This window comes from Ochotona princeps, chromosome 29, assembly GCF_030435755.1.
Source record: "Ochotona princeps isolate mOchPri1 chromosome 29, mOchPri1.hap1, whole genome shotgun sequence".
In the NCBI taxonomy this organism is placed as follows: Eukaryota; Metazoa; Chordata; class Mammalia; order Lagomorpha; family Ochotonidae; genus Ochotona; species Ochotona princeps.
This window is the reverse complement of record NC_080860.1, coordinates 5,532,023-5,548,475: the sequence shown is the minus strand read 5'-3', so window position 1 is coordinate 5,548,475 and position 16,453 is coordinate 5,532,023. Positions and strand designations below refer to the sequence as shown.

At 46.1% G+C, this 16,453-nt stretch overlaps 2 protein-coding genes and 1 non-coding gene across 12 annotated transcripts in view; 2 read left to right on the top strand and 1 right to left on the bottom strand.

The window, feature by feature from the left end:
• Positions 1-200: 200 nt before the first annotated feature.
• Positions 201-8,286, bottom strand: ERP29 (endoplasmic reticulum protein 29). Its single transcript, XM_004595290.4, has 3 exons — positions 8,046-8,286; positions 2,682-2,820; positions 201-976 (listed from the first exon to the last, which is right to left on the bottom strand). Exons 1-3 carry the CDS (start codon positions 8,187-8,189, stop codon positions 474-476), a joined length of 786 nt encoding a protein of 261 aa, XP_004595347.1. The 5' UTR covers positions 8,190-8,286; the 3' UTR covers positions 201-473.
• Positions 8,287-8,579: 293 nt separating this feature from the next.
• TMEM116 (transmembrane protein 116) overlaps positions 8,580-16,453 on the top strand; it is a 44,596-nt gene continuing 36,722 nt past the window's right edge. The window contains exons 1-3 of one of the 10 annotated variants that reach the window (XM_058656854.1): positions 8,580-8,814; positions 12,942-12,988; positions 14,105-14,168. In XM_058656854.1, coding sequence (XP_058512837.1) covers positions 8,778-8,814; positions 12,942-12,988; positions 14,105-14,168 — 148 coding nt within the window. In that variant the 5' untranslated portion in view covers positions 8,580-8,777. Of the gene's footprint in view, positions 8,815-12,392; positions 12,504-12,715; positions 12,820-12,941; positions 12,989-14,104; positions 14,169-16,453 lie in introns of those variants that run through there. The other 9 variants (XM_058656853.1, XM_058656851.1, XM_058656847.1 and 6 more) reach the window with 9 other exon arrangements.
• On the top strand, positions 13,242-13,348 carry LOC118759877 (U6 spliceosomal RNA). Its single transcript, XR_004996442.1, has one exon. It is a non-coding gene; the product is annotated as a U6 spliceosomal RNA (small nuclear RNA).

Genomic DNA, 16,453 nt, shown 5'->3' with positions numbered 1-16,453 from the left:
CACATTTTATTGTCCACAGTGGACCAACGTGACTGCACACTGGTAGAAGATAGCCAGGGTCCTCCAGAATCAGGAACACTTTCCACAGTGTCACCGGGACAGTTGGTAACCCTGGGTGAGTGTTGATATCACTTTGTGTTGAAAAAGGAAGTTATGGGCTAAAGCATGTAATCCAAGAAAGAAAACAGAAGGGCTTCAGGTCCACTTAACCAAAACATGGAAATTTAATAAGATCAAAATTACACTTGTTGGGGACCTGGGCAGTACGCTCCTCCCTGTAGCACTGCTTCCTTCTGAGGGCACCTGACAGCCATCCCTGGAGTGGCCATAGAGATGTCCTACATGTGGTCCCAGCAGCAGCAGCAATGTCCAGACATACTTGGGGCTCAGATTTCTGGTTTAGTGCTACTTTTTCCACCATCGCACAGGGGTCGGTCTCCCCCACCGCACCCCGGAAGACCCTGGGGCACCTGTTACAGCTCTTCCTTCTCCGCACCCTTCTTCTGGAAGGCGGTCAGGATGTTCAAGCTTTTCTGCAGTGCCTCCTTCTTCCCGTCACTCATCTTGTTCTTCTCGATCAACTTGGTGATTCGGGTCATCTCTGATGCTGGGAAGTCCTCGCCTTGGTCCAAGACCTTGCTCATGATCTTGAGGTACTGCTCAGCCGACTTCCTGTCAGTCTCCTTCACACTTGAGAGGTTGTCTTGCCCCTGCTTCAAGAGGGCCTGGCGGGCCTCCACACTGGAGGCTCTGATGAACTCCCCTGCCAGGGCGTCATAGGCAGGCAAGCAGCCAGGCATGCCAAGGTAAACCCCATGGCCCTTTAGCCAGCGCTGGATGGCTCCAACCTTGATGGCCCCAGTATAGGGGATGGGGTTCTCAAAGTCCCCATCCCGGAAAAGGTAGAAGATGGGGTAGTTTTCTTTGTCCAGCTTGTATTTCTCACTCAGCTCCATGTTCAGCTTGTCACCATAATCTGTAAATAGAAACCGTCAGTAAGGAGCAAGACTGTGGGGACCAAGGGCCGCACATTGCTCTTGGACCTAGCTGAGCTGTGCACGGGTTTGAAGGGACAATCAGGACTGGGTCTGAACTACTCTTCCTCATGCTAGCCAGGTGATGTTAGTCAAGTCACTTAACCTCTCTGCCTTCTTTCATTTGAAAAACAGGCATCCTTTATGTCTACTGTAAGCCAGGTGCTGAAACGGAACATCTTCTCTGACCTCAAGGGGTTTATCACTTAAGGGTTAAGAGAAGGAACCTAAGCGGCTAATACCACGATTAAAGTCAAGCAGGGTGAAGGGACAGTGTGGCTGAGTAAGGAAGCCAATTTCAGTTGGTTGAGGCTGCCTTCCTGTGGAGGTGATGCAGCAGTTGAGGGACCGGAATGTCAAGGGGTCAGCCACGGGAGGATGCAGGAAGTCTCGGAAGAAAGGACTGTAAGTGTGGAATCTCAACAGCAGGACTGAGCTTGTGTCTTGTATTTTTTTTAAGGTTTCTAAGGCCAATCTGGCTGGTGAGAAGGGTGCTAGGTGATGAATAATGTCCCTGACACAGCGGGCTGTTGGAGAAATCTGTGGGAACATGTGCAGGAGACCTGGCCAAGTGGACTGCTTAGTATGTGGCAGCTGCAAGGTTTTTCCAAAAGGCAGAAGTGCCAGGGCAGAGGCTGTTGACCAGTTTCTGAAACTCTGCTGGGAATAAGTGGCCAAGGCTGATTATTGCTGGGTGGGAGTGTTAGAATTTGGGGGTAACAACTAGTTCAGCCACTTGACAGCTCAATGATCTTGGGGGAAGCAGGAAATGTAACAGTACTATAGTACCTGACAGAGATGTCACAAGCATGAAATATACATTCCTGCACACAGTAAACACCTGGAAATGCTACTAATCCAAAAGCCGCGGGAGCTGATCCCAAACTGAGTCATGGTGAACCAGCTGGCCTGAAGGAGAGCCAGCCATATCTACGCAGGCCTGCACTCTAGTGAGCTCCCAGTTAACCGGGGAATAGAAGCATCCTCCTCACGGGGAAGCCAAGCTGGCTTAGAGCCCACTGACCCTGGGACTGTTAACACTTAGAAGCCATTTTGGACAAGCCATTCCACCCCTCGTGGCTGGAGGGAAGTTAGCAAAGCCACATGAACTTCAGATTTTCAGTATAAAATAACTACATCTGGCAGGGGTCTGGGGAAGACCAAAAGCATGCCTGTGCAGATGTCTGCCCAGCCTAGGTCATGACATGTTGCTGACTAGCATTCAAGTCATCACTGTGACTGACAGCTGCCCCACCCCTGGATTAGAGTTAGCATGAATGCATCTGAGCTAAATCCAAACCCCTAAATGCTGACCAAAAAAGTACCTATACTGCTTCCTTGGAGAAATGGCTTAAGGTATCCCGGGAGGAAAACTCCAGCTTCTCACAGTGAGCTTAATGTCAGACAGGGGCAGAGGGTGTAAGAGGGGTTCTCTTCCCTGCAGCCACCTGCCAGGCTGAGCCAAGGTTTCCAGGTTCCAGAATCTGCTTCGGCCAGGCTGGCCTTAGGTATCAGATGCTGTGGGAGACCCCAAAATCCACTGCCTGGCCAGATGGAGAAGCTGTGGGTATTACCCCTTCAAGCATGGAAACAGCTTCTGTCCTTTACACCCATTGTCCTTCCCAGTCACTTGGGGCTTGTCCATACCTGAAATGCCCACCTCTGCCACCAAGAGATCGTCGCTGGAGGCCGAATTTTCAGCCAGACGCTTGAACTCATCCTGCTTCTCACCGTAGGGGTACTGGGTATCGAACTTGACCAAGACGAACTTGCTTTTGGGAATGACCTGAGGGTGTACAGAGCTGAGCAAGAGGGGTGTTCCAGTGACCTGTGGGGCTACTTCCCCTTCCCATGGAGTCCCAGTTTAAGAAATGGAGTGGAAACAAGCTCTCACAAAATAAAATGCACTCCTTCATCTGGGTTCATGCAGGCATTTAGTGAGCACCTGCTTTGTGTTGGGTGTCTAACACTAGCTCTGTCCAGAATAAACAAAGCTACAGCTCAATTAAGACTGTGCCCATCAGTGAGGCTGAGGAGCCCCACAGCATGCTCGACTACAACCTCCCCAGTCATGCCTGCATTTCCGGGCAGCCTTCTCAGTAAGCCATGAACCAGAAATCTGACAAAACTGCCGATTAAACAGTTGGCATCATGGAAGACACATGGCTAGAGACCAGAACTGAACTCAGCAATTTCTGGGGGAATATAAGTTGCTGATAGGCCAGGCCCTGGACAGCGTCCTCTCCCTACATGGTCCTAGTTGGCCTCTAGACCTCTAAGTCCTAAACTGCAGGAGCCAGGACATGAAGTTTAGGATAATGCACATAAAGCTGAGCAACCATCCCTTTTGATTCCAGAACACTAAGTACCCTGGAAGGAAGCCCTATACTGCTACTGAGCAGACTCCCTAGGACTCCTCTGCTGAGCTCCAGCAACCACTAATCTAGCCTGTTTTTTGTTTTTTCTGTTCTGATGGAATCATAAAAGACATCTTCTGTCTGGCTTCTTTCCCTTAGCATAATGCTTTCTGGGCTCATCTATGTCGTAGCTCAAGTCGGTCTTCATTTCCTGGGTGGGTGTCTGGCATTTGCTAAGACACCACCAGAGCACCTGTGTCCAAGTCCTGGCTCTGCTTGTGATGCCAGCCTCCTGCCAATTCACACCCTGGGTGGCAGCTCAAATACCTGAGCTCCTGGGACCTGGCTTTGGCCTTCAGCTCGGGGTCACTGTGGGCATTCAGGGAGTGAACTAGTAGATGAAACTCCTTCTCCCTGCCTCCCAAATAGATGTTTTTTGTTTGTTTTTTAAGAAAGAAGAAATAGTTCATTCCTTTTTGTGGCCAAACATTCCACTGTATGAACAGACCACAGTTGGTTATCCTTTTATCAACTGATGCAGAGGGATTTGGTTATTTCCACCAGTTGGCTATTGTAATGTTGCTGTGAACATTCACGTTTATATGTTTTTTCTTTTCCCTTTTACCCCAAATGACTGCAATGGCCAGACCTGGGCTAGTTGGAAGTCAGGAGTTTCTTTTGGCTCTCCATGTCCGTGCAGGGGCCCCAGATTTGGGCCCTCCTCCATTGCCTTCCTAGATCATTAGCAGGGAGCTGGAGTGGAAGCGGAGCTGCCAGGACTCATAAGGATGCTGGTACTGCAGGCAGATGCTTAGCCTACTATACTTACTATACTATGGCATCAGCCCCAACACTTGTATATTTATTTGACCTCATGTATTCTACTCTTTTGGGTACATATGCCTAGGAGTGGAACTAAGGAGTCACATGGCAAGTTTCTCTAACTTACTGAGGAATTTGTGCATAAATTTCATCTAACAAGCTACTGGAAAACTTCCTTCCATGCCCCTGCAACTCTGGTTTTGGTCCATGTGGGCACTACTACCACTTTCTGCATCACAGACATAAATGTCAACTGTGAGGTTATGCAGCCATAATTCCAGACAAAGGCACAGGAATCTCATGTTTTTTGTTAGTCCCTGTCCTATACTATGTTTTGGTATCCAGTTGGCTCAAGGCTTTAAGAAAATTTAATCCTACCTCAAGACACAAAGGAAGAGACGCTGGCAGAACACATCATCTTTAAGTGGTCACTGATGCCAAAACTGTCTGAGCTCTGGGGACCTCAAGGCAGGGGAGACTTCAAATATGAATTAGAGCACATCCCTCCGGCCCTGCTGGCCTTATTTTGCTGCCACACACATTCAGTGTGTTCCCACTGCAGGCCTTCTCAACTTGTTCTCTGCTGGCTGGAATGCTCACTTGTGATTCTTACAGACTCTCTCTGTCCAAGGTTCAAGTCCAACGTAATCAGACCATCTAAGACACCTTCATGCTCAAAACCAAATCCTATCGCCTCACCGTGGTAGATTTTCTGCACTCCTTTAATCATGCTTTAAATTCTTTATTTGCTTGTTGGCTGCCCTCTGAACATCAGCATGTGCATCTGAGTTAAGAACCTGGCTCAAAGTGCTTCCTGCTGTACCCTTGCCGCCCCGCAATGCCTGCAATGTGGCAGATGCTTAAGCTGTGGGAGTGGATGCCACATGTTGAGGTAGGGGAGAGGGAACAGGACAGAATCGTTTAAAAATAGAGGACTCCCAACTTCAAGGGACTTATTATACCTGTACCATGGAATAATACTAGCAATTCTAGACTGATTTAACAATAAAATAGAACTGGAAGCCTGCCCATCTTTTACTTCTATCACTGCGAGGGCATACCAGAAGCGTTCTGAATGGTAAACACCTACAGAAGGAATTTTCTGTTATTCTACTCAAGTTCTGCATTTAAATGTTTTAGTGACTGCACTCCTTTCCTTGGCCTTGAAGCAGCAGCTACCATTACCTATGGTTAGGTAACTTGTTTTTTCAAAGCACAGGTGCATCCATTATCCAACTGATTAAAATTTTTTTTTTCCTGAAAGGCAGGGTGACAGAAATCTTCCATCTACCAGTTCACTCCCCAAATGGCCGCAACAGCCAGGACTGAGCCAGGCAGAAGCCAGGAACCTAGAATTGCAACCAGATCTCCCACTCAAGCCCTGAGCCATCATCTGCTTCCCAAGATGCATTTCCAGCCAGATGGACCATTAAGAGGAATCACCAGGACTCAAACTGGCACTCCAATATGTGATATGGACCTGGACCCAATATCTAGTGATGGTGAAGGGCAAGAAACAGAGAGGGGCCAGCACTGTGGTGTGGGTCAGGCTGCGCATTCCACATGGGAGTTCCAGCTGTTGTTTCTGATCCAGCTTCCTGTTAATACACCTGGGGATACAGCACGAGATGGTCCAAGTACTTGGGTCACTGCTGCCCATGTAGGAGCTGAGGATGGGCCAGCCATTTGGGAAGTGAACCAGCAGATGGAAGATCCATTTGTTCCTCCTTCAATTAAATAAATCTTAAGAAAATAAACAAAAACAAACAAACAAAAATGTTAAAAGGCACACAAAGGCAAGGCATGGGAACTAGGCTGCTAGACAAAAAGAAAAAAGGGAAATGCAATATTCAGTGGCAAAGAAATAGCTCTGGAAAGGGACTGAAGGAAACCTGTGATCATCCATGCAACACGTAATTAAGCAATTTCTGTGTAACAGTTATCTACTATGCTTTGCAGATGATCAAGACCAAAACAAAGAATTTGTTTGACAAGTGATATGTTTGTATGGGAGACAGATGGTTAAAATAGGTCAGAAGAAAAGTGATGAATGTTCAACAGAAAAATAAAACAAAGGTAATGTAACCAACACTTTAGACTGGGGAGTTGGTAAGACTCAAAGAAGGGCTCTGACAGGTAACACTGAATCTAAGCTTGAATGAGAAATAGCCTGCCTTTCTCCAAAAGTGGGCAAAGAATGTTCCAGTCACAAGGACTGGTTTGTTGCAAATGCAACGAGACAATAACCAGCTTGGACCCTCAAAGGTCCCAATGATGGCCTGCCTGGCTGCCAACACAGAGCAGCGGGGATGAGGGAGAGAAAAGCAGGGGGAGAGAGATGAGAGAAGCGGAGGACAGCCCGTGGAGGATGCAGGCTGTAGAATGGAAGCAGGGAGATCCCTGAGGATGCTACCAGCAGGTATCGTGGCACAGAGAGGCCACAAACAACTGACTAGGGAATAGAGGAGGCCCTGCAAACCCCAGGGATCACAAACACTGTGTGGTACTAAATCCATACCAACTTTTTCTTTTGCCATTACTAAAGGCCTTGAGGGTCTGTAGGTAATGGTATCTGCAGGGGGGTCCTGGAACCGATCTATTGTGTGCACAAAAGCATTCCCACACGGTGCAAAGTCTTCTTTTGAGTCACACCTGCTCTGTGATGGGATCTGCATCTATAGTGGAGTCAGATGGGAGATAGAGGAGTCACTTCCACAAAAAAAAAAAAGAGGGGAGTCACACAGTAGCCGAGTGGTTAAAGTCCTCACCTTGCATGTGCCGGGATCCCATATGGGTGCTGGTTCTAATCCCAACGGCCTCACTTCCCACCCAGCTCCCTGCTTGCTGCCTGGGAAAGCAGCTTAAGACAGCCAAGAGCTTTGGGACCCTGTGCCCTCATGGGAGCGTAGGAAACCCAGAGAAAGCTCCTGGCTCCTGGCTTCTAATCGGCTCGACTCCAGCCGTTACAGCTGCTTAGGGAGTGAATTATCGGATGGAGGATCTTCCTCTCTGTCTCTCCTTCTCTCTGTATATCTGACTTCCCAATAAAAATAAATAATAAATCTAAAAAAAAAAAAAAAAGGGACTGCAAAGCACAGAGTACAAAAAGCCTCTGAGAACCAATCAGCCACCTCCACGCTTCCAAACCCTTGAAACAGAGCCTTGAACACGCTACCCGCAGCACCAAGCCCACTACAGGCAAGTTCCACCAAGTGAAACAGATTCAGGGTTGCAGTTCTCGGTTTCACTTCCCTCACTGGGCACAAAAACGAGAAAGGATGACTGGCCGTCCCTCTACACTTGGACGGTCTATGTCCTGGCAGTTAGTCAATAAGGAGTACAGACAGGTACCAAAGGAGGGAGTCTGGGGCCGCGCTATCGCATGAAGTATTCAACACCTCCAAGACTCCCCCTCACCCAGGCCAGGATCCTACCCACATTCACGAACGGTGAAGTGGGGAGGGGAGAGGTGGGTGGGGAGGGAGAGGGGAGTGGCATTTTGTTCTCAGGCCCAAGATGTTCGTGACAGGTGGGCTGCATATTTTGCACTTTATAAGCAGACGCAGGAGCACCTTGCACGTAGCTAACGGCCAGGACCTCGCACCGCCCAGCGGACATCTCCCCTGGCGCCGCCCCCTCCCCAGAGGTAAGGCAAGGACCCTCCAGGTCCCTGCCTCTTGGCAGCTCTTTCGCTACGTCCCCGTTCCAGAGTCCACCAGGCCCATAGGACGGTGGGAAGCCTCGGGATCGCTCCTACAAGTCCATCTTCTACCAGCCCTCGGTGCTTCACGCCCGAAGAGGGGCGCGCCAGACTCTCCCCCATCCCCGTTACCTTATAGAAAGTGACAGTATCCAAGGGAAGCGCTCCCTTGGTGTGCAGGCCGCTGCCGCCATGCGGAGCGGAGAGCAACAGGAGGCCCAAGAGAAGGGGAAGCAGTGGGGAGACAGAAGCGGCGCGGGACACGGAGGCAGCCATGACGCCTGATGGCGAGAGCGACAGAAGAGAGCAAGCGGTAGCCGGGAACGCCGGGCGTCAGGCGTCACGTGACCGCGAAGATGCGCTGTTGCGCACGCGCGCGTGAAGGTCCCGGAGAGGCTCACGCCAGACTAGGGAGAAAGGGCGGGGCCGCGTATAGGGCGGGGAAATGGGAATTCTGCGCGCAGGCGCATTCGGTGGAACCTCAGGACGCGCGCTTGGCCTCGTGAGGCAGGGCGGGGTTGGGGAGGAGCGCCACTGGCTGCTGCTGCGCACGCGCGCTGAGGGAGGAGCGCCGCGCGCCCGCGCCGTAGGCGTCGTCGTGCGCGTGAAGAGAGGTGCGAGGGGGCACGTGAGGCGCCGCAGCAGCAATTTCCTTGTTGTCTTTTCACACTTGAACATGCGGGGGCCAGCCCTCCTGCCTCCCTGCGTTTCCGTCCGTCAGTTCGTCGGACAGTCAAGTCCAGCGGCCCTCAGTCAGCCTGTGCTGCTCCCCTCAGACTGCTGGACTCACAGCTCCTGGGCCCAGTCAGGCCTCCCGGGAGTTGAACGCCTCACGTGGGGAGCTCCACGGGCCTGGGCCAAGCTATGGCCAAGGCTCCCGAAAGGCCAAAGTATAATATAGGTTGGTATCGTTGTGTGCTCAAGGGATTCTTTCCATTGGTGGTTTGTGCCAGAACCCTCCCCCCACACCCTGGTGCAACTGTGGAGATAAGGAACAAGACAGGGTTCTCTCGCGGGAAAGGCACAGAGGGGAGCGGGAAGGCCAAAGAACGTGATATTTCTAACCAGGGAGTATTTCCAGTATATGCAGGAATGGTGGGACCGTATTGAGATGAAGCTGTAGAAACGCGAAGTGATGGAATTTCTACAGGATCTCCCCACGTGAGAGGGTTTGGAACCACCAAAGTAAGGATGAACTTGAGAAACTTAAGTAGGAAAGAATTTACAAACCTGATCAAATAGATTTGAGTGTAAGAAAAGCAGTTATATAGTACATTATAAGGGACTTAGGACCATGTTGACCACTGTTTGTGTGCAATAATTATTTTTTTCTGTGTGTATGAGGATACTCTTATAATTTTATGGAAAAATTAATGAAAAGATGTTTTATTTTGGTGCAAAAACCTGACATTCACGTACAGCTTTTTCATAATATACATTTTGAAGTCCCTGTCATGAATCAATGTCAAAAAATCTTTTTGCAGGGGGTCATTATTGTAGGGCCCAAGGAAGTAGGGAACCATCTTCCACTGATTTCCTAGCTGCATTAGAAGGAGGCTGGATCAGAAATAGAGCAGAGGGAATTAAAATGGTCTCCCATGTGGGATGCTGGTGCAGCAGGCTTAATCTGCTACGGTGCTGAATCTCACTGAGAAGCCTTGGTTTCCTCATTTTTTTAAAAAAGATTTATTTTATTTTTATTGCAAAGTCAGACATACACAGAGGAGGAGAGACAGAAAGATCTTCTGTCTGATGATTCATTCCCCAAGTGACCACAAAGACCGGTGCTGTGCTGATCTGAATGAAGCCAGGAGCCAGGAACTTCCTCCAGGCTGCCCACTAGGGTGCAGGGTTCCAAAGCTTTGGGCGTTCCTTGACTGCTTTCCCAAGCCACAAGCAGGGAGCTGGATGGGAAGTGGGGTTACCAGGATTAGAACCGTAGCCCATATTTGTTAATTTTTATTGATATAAAATAAATGTGCATTAAATTAAAATGTACATTAAATAATGCACATTAAATAAAAGCTGGAGTGTGTTTGAACGTACTAAGGAGCTTTTTACTTAAAAGGGGGGAAACCCTAAAAAAAATCTCACCTAGGGCCCAGCGCAATGGCCTAGTGGCTAAAGTCCTCGCCTTGAACGCACCAGGATCCTATATGGACACCAGTTGTAATCCTGGTGGCCCCGCTTCCTATCCAGCTTCCTACTTGTGGCTTGGGAAAGCAGTTGAGGATGGCCCAAAGCCTTGGGACCCTGCACCTGTGTGGGAGACCTGGAGGAAGTTCCTGGCTCCTGGCTCCTGATCGGTACAGCTCCAGCCGTTATGGTCACTTGGGGAGTGAATCATCAAACGAAAGATCTTTCTCTCTGTCTCTCCTTTGTATATCTGAATTTGCAATAAATAATAATAAGAAGAAGAAATAAGAAGAATCTTCCCAAAAAAATCTCACCTATACCATTGTTTGAGCTTAAGTTGACCCTTGCAGGAAAGGAAGATGGCAAAATTAGTTTCCCAAGAGCCTGCAAAGGACAAGAGACCCAAATTTACAGAAAACAGGGAGTGAATTTAGAAAAGCTGAGAAGTAAGTCCTCAAATGTTGGTAGGTGGCATAAACATTTTGGTGGAAATGCTGAAGAGAAAGTTTTTCCAAGGGTAATTATCAGGCGCAGTGACTGACTTAGCTCAGCTCTTCTCCAAACAAACTGAGGTTTGTTCTTTGACTTAAAGTCCTTTGTCCAGAAGCACTTTCTTATCACTCGATGAAACTGTTAGTCACCTTACCTTCTGAGACGGTTGTGAGTAGAAGCTTCAGAACACTCCAAGACCTTATGCTGACCTAAAACTTCCCTGGCATTTTGTTTATCTAATGACGTAAGCAAAGTCATAAAATTTACTCTAAACAGTGTCTGGCTTCCCTCTATATAATCTTAATACGAATAGATGAGTCGTATATTTAGGTTATTTCAGCCATACAGATGATCTAATTTAGAACAGGTTTTTGTAGACTCTGACTAGAAAAAAGATACAAGATAAGTGGTTATATAAATGAATTTTCTTCATTCTGTTTTCTCTTTCCTTCAGTCTTTCTCTAAATTTTCTGGTCCTTGCAAACCCTGTTCCAGTGCTTCTATTGTATACAGTTGCTGTATGCAGGGCATTTGAGTTGCTGCTGTTCAAGCCATTTTTTTCTTGCCATATTATTATAACCTCTTGTAAGACTGTGTCAATATCTTATTTATCTTTTTATCTTCCATAACTTATGCCTTAAGCTAATATTTAAATATAGGTATATCAAATAAATAATGTAATTTAAAAAAAAATTTATTTATTTTTATTGCAAAGTCAGATGTACAGAAAGGAGGAGAGAGAGAGAGGAAGATCTTCCGTCCAATGATTCACTCCCCAAGCGGCCACAATGGCCGGAGCTGCGCCGATTCGAAGCCAGGATCCCAGAACCTCTTCTGGGTCTCCCACACGGGTGCAGGGTCCTAAGGCTTTGGGCCATCTTCAACTGCTTTCCCAGGCCACAAGCAGGGAGCTGGATGGGAAGTGGAGCAGTCAGGACAAGAACCAGCACAATACGGAATCCTGGCACATGCAGGACAAGGACTTTAGCCGCTTAACTACCACGCCAGGCCCAATAATGTAATTTATTAATGTAATTGTATTCTGTGGGAATTTTGGTGGTTCAGAATATTTAAGGAGTGTTAGTATTAAATGTAACAAACAGCCTCAGGTTTTTATTGGCATCACGAAGACATTGATTGAGCGAATGAAGAAATCAGTTTTGCATCACAAGCTTTTCTCTCTCTATGGACACATGTTAGCAGTCCTCCCTTTTTTTTTTCCCTAAGATTTACTTATAATCATTGGAAAGGCAGATTTACACAGAGAGAAGACACGGAGAACCCTGTGCTGGTTCACTCCCAAAATGATCGCAGTGGCCAGAGCTGAGCCAATCTAAAGCCAGGAGCCAGGAGCTTCCTCTGGGTCTTCCATGGAGGTGCAGGGTCCCAAGGCTTTGGGCCCTCATCTACTGTTTTCCCAGGCCATAAGCAAGGAACTGGATGAGATATGGAGCAGCCGGTACACGAACCAGCGCCTATATGGGATGCCTGTGCTTGGAGGTGGAGAATAAGCCCATTGAGCCAATGCACCAGGCCTTAACAGACCTTCCTTCTATCCTGTTTTGCTTCCCCCCATCCTTTTCTTTCTGGTTCTTTTTCCTCCCTGCAGGTTTGTTTATTTTTTTAAATGACTTATTAACTCAGCTTTTTATTACTTTTGCTTCTCGAACCTTCTCACAGTTCCCAAAGCTTACAACTTTGTTTCCTTGTCACCTGCTCTATTTCTATTTCTGTTTGCTTGGCTTTCTCCTGCACTCGTCACCACTTCTCTCTTTGCCCTCAAGGTACAGAGGTGGGGAGGAGCCCAGCTGGCCTAGGGGTGGAGCCACCTGCTCACTGCTCAGAGCTCCTTCATATCCTGAGAGTGAGTGAGAAGGAACGGAAGCTTCGGGAGTGGTTGGGACTAAAATCCTAATGGGCTTCCCTCCGTGGGCTCACATCATGGAGGACAGCTGGGATTTGGTAAGGTCGGAAGCTGGGCCTCTCCGTGTGGCTCCCGGTATCATCTTCTCTGTTGCATGTTTGTTTACTCACAATGTCTCCAAACCTCTGAGTTTTCTTCTCCGTTGCTGTCACTTGCTCTTCCAGTTTACGTCAGTCAACTTCATTTATTATTTTTGTGCCTCTCGTTATCTGTTCTTTTCGTGTGTTTATTCACTCTCAAAATTTCAACTTCGTTTTTCTTTTTTCAGTCACTTTCTGTCTATACCTTTAAATGAGGAAAAACCCAGGAGTCACCTTGATTTCACAGGAGTCTTTTCACTCATTCTCAGACTTGGTAATGTTTTAATTAGGCCTTGGAGATGATTTTGTGCTGCAGTGAGAGTTAATAAATAGTGAAATTAGAGTGGATTGAATATTACATGTAAAAGGCTTCATCTCACTCTCTGTTTCACCTAGGTTTTTTCTGCAATACAATGGATACAGTTTGTCATGGCTACTCTGAGGTATGTTTATTTGATCTCGAATATTTCTGTTTAAACTTGTATAGGAAAAACTGAGAATTCTGTAGTTTTCTACAGTCTTCCCCTGGGTATTTGCTTTTGTTCTTCAAATTACAGAGACATATTATTAAGCATGTTGATATTTTCTAAGAAAATGTTAGCAGTAATAATAACAGAAAAAAAAACACATTGAAGAATGACATCTGAAATCAGCAGATGACCTGGTTACAGGACTGATTGCAAAATCAGTGGCAGAGTGCTTACCTTGGCAGCACATCGAGTGAAAATTGGAATGATACAAAGAAGATTGATATGGTCCCTCCAAAGAATTACGTGACAATTTGTGAAGCATTCATCTTTTTTAATGGTTAATTATTTATTTACGTTTATTAGAAAGAGGGAGAGAGACAGAGAATTTTCATCTGCTGTTTTACTGTCTAAATGCCGAAAATAGTCAAGGCTTAGCCAGGCTGAAACGAGGAGTCCAGAATTCAGTCCAGAGCTCCCCTGTGGGTAGAAGAAGCCCAAACACCTGCACTATCACCTGGAATCATTAGCAGGAGACTGGATCAGAAATGGAGTCTCCAGGACTTAAGCTGGCATAGCAATATAGGATGTGAGAATCTTTAGTGGCTTTTTAATCCTCTGTGCCACAATGCTTATGTCTCCATATTTTTTTAAACTTCTGTTTATTTTACATCAGCTGTCAATAAGCCAAAAATCTTGGGGTCGGCACTATGGTCTGGTGGTGCAGGTTAACCCTCTGCCTGTGGCACCAGGATCTCATATGAGTGCTAGTTCAATTCCTGACTACTCCACTTCTGATCCAGCTTCCTGCTAATGGTTTGGAAAAGCAGTGGAGAATGGCTCAAATCCTTGAGCCCCTGCACCCATGTGGGAGACCTGCAAGAAGCTCCTGTCTCATGGCTTCAGATCGACCCAGCTCTGATTGTTGGCCATTTAGGGAATGAATCAGTTGATGGAAGATCTTTCTTTCTATGTAACTCTGCCATTTAAATAAAAATAAATAAATCTTAAGCAAAACAGAAACCGAAAAACTAGAAAAAAATGAAACAACCTCATTTTCCTGTTTTAATGACCACCTTCTGTTTCTTGCAGTGTTATAGGATCAAGTTCACTTATTGCCTATTCTGTATTCCAGAATATACAGAAATCTCCAGAGGTGAGCAATCACTCTTTTGTGTTGGATTTGAACTTTTAGTGACTTAGCCTTTGAAATAAATAACAGGTGGAATAATGATGGAATAATGATATGAATTACTTACAAATTTGTCATTTAAATAGATTGAGATATCTTAGGCGCTATCAATAGGACTCCATTATTTTAATGATAGCCTTGAATTCTGAGAGATTATTAAATGTAGATTTCTTTGTTATGCATGAATTATTAAGATTAAGGAAGCAGTATTTTCTGAAGTGTATAGGTGAGATTTTATTTTGTTTTATTTTGTTTGCATTGTATAGAGAAAGAGAGATGGAGACAGAGAGATTGTCCATATACTGGTTCATTCCTCAAATGACTGCAATGGATAGGTTGGTTCAGGCTACAGGCATGAACCCAGAATTCTACCCAGGTCTCCTTTGTGGGTGCAGGGTATCCAGTACTTATCTGTCTTCCACTGCTTTCCCAAGCTCATTGGCGGGGGGCTGGATTAGAAGTGTAGGAGCTGGAATTCCAGGAGCTGGTACTCCTGAGATCCCAGCAGGATTTTTGATTGCAATATATTAGGAAAGTTGCTGATGAGGCTAGGAGATAGTTGAAAGACTTTGTTACATAAAAGGTAATTAATTATTCTGCTACACATCCTTCTAAACAATTACAATTTAATAATAAAAAAACCCCACCTTACAGTCTTTGTAAAACAGTTTATACCAAAAAAATCACTTTAAGAGGATCCATGTTGTAGCTCATCGGGTTAAGTTGTTGCTTACAGTGCTGGCATTCCTATATGGACACTTGTTCAAGTCCCGGTTGATTCATTTCAGATCCAGTTCCCTGGTAATATGAATGGGATAGCCCCAGAGGATAGTCTGAGTGCTTGGCCGTTATTTATTTAATAACTAGGTAAAACATGGTTTAGGCCATGTATGATAGAGTTTTTGTACATGAAAAATGCCACTGGAATTTTTTTTTTTTTTTGGCTCACTTAAATCCTAAAATCAGCTCATATCTGTGGAGCATTTGCTCTGGTGCAGCTCTGCCGAGAGCTTTACATAGTTTATCTCATTGGTCCTCTCAGGATTCCTGTCACAAGGATGACTTCTTTTCACAAGTGAGGAAGCTGAGGCTCCAAGTGAGAGTGTAACTAGTTCAGGTTAGGTGGTATATCACAGAGTAAGGATTTTTCAAAAGTGCATACTGTTAGCTATAGTTTCCCTCCAGATTAAACACATTGGTCCACTTAATTTTTTAAAAAGATTTATCTGTTATTGGAAAGTCAGATTTATAGAGAGGAGGAGAGACAGAAAGAAAGATCTTCATCTGCTGCTTCACTACCCAAGTGGCCACAATGGCTGGTGCTGAGCTGATCCAAGGCTAGGAGCCAGGAGCTTCTTCTGGGTCCCCCACGCAGATGCAGTGTCCCAAGGCCCCTCCATGACCATCTTCCACTGCCCTCCCTGGCCACAAGCAGAGAGTTGGATGGGAAGTGGATCGCAAGGAGAGGACTTTAGCCACTAGGCTATTGTCCTGGGCCCAGTTCACTTAATTCTTAAAGCAGCTCTGGGTTGGTTGTGACATTTTAGACAAGGACATGGAATGCCAACAAAGTTGAAGAGTTTCCCCAAGCCTTACAGCTAATATGTGTGCGAGCTGAAATTGGAGAGCAGACTGGCCTCATTCCACTTACTTTCTTTTTTTTTTTTTAAGATTTTTAAACTTAAATTTTAATTTTTAATTTTATGATGCAATTCTGTAGATTCCACTTACTTTCAAAACCACCAGAGTATATTGCCTAATAAAAGAGAATTTTGAGGTTCCAACAGTAAAGAACATAACTTTTTACAAAGTAGAAGTTGTGATACTCTGTTGTTGCTTACCCAAGTAATTTAGTGCCAAGCATCTTCCGTGGTTGAGATTTCCCCAGTGTCTTATTTCCCCTGCTGAAATATGAGTCCAGATATGATTAAGCTAATAAAGTATGACTTACACAATGGAGACACCTAAACCCCTATGCTGTATGTGCCTTTTGGACTAAATAATTATTTGTTGTCAGGGGCAGTCTTGCACATCAAAATGTTTAGCAGTGTTTACCCACAAGATGCTTGTGGCCAGCTTTCCTCTCCTCAGTTGTAGCAACCAAAAAAAATCTTTCATAGATCGACAGGTGTCCCTGGGGCAGCATAGCAATGAAGTCACTTGTAGCCGAGGGCTGCGTTGCTCAGACATGACCTTCTGGCATGAGAGCAGGTTAGGGCTTCCTAGGATGGAGACTCTTCAGCTCAGGC

Coding starts and splice junctions, on each gene's coding strand:
- ERP29 (XM_004595290.4), bottom strand. CDS start 8,189: ATGGCTGCCTCCGTGTCCCGCGCCGCTTCTGTCTCCCCACTGCTTCCC. Junction 2,821..8,045: donor ATACTGTCACTTTCTATAAG/GTAACGGGGATG, acceptor GTACACCCTCAG/GTCATTCCCAAAAGCAAGTT. Junction 977..2,681: donor GGCAGAGGTGGGCATTTCAG/GTATGGACAAGC, acceptor TTCTATTTACAG/ATTATGGTGACAAGCTGAAC.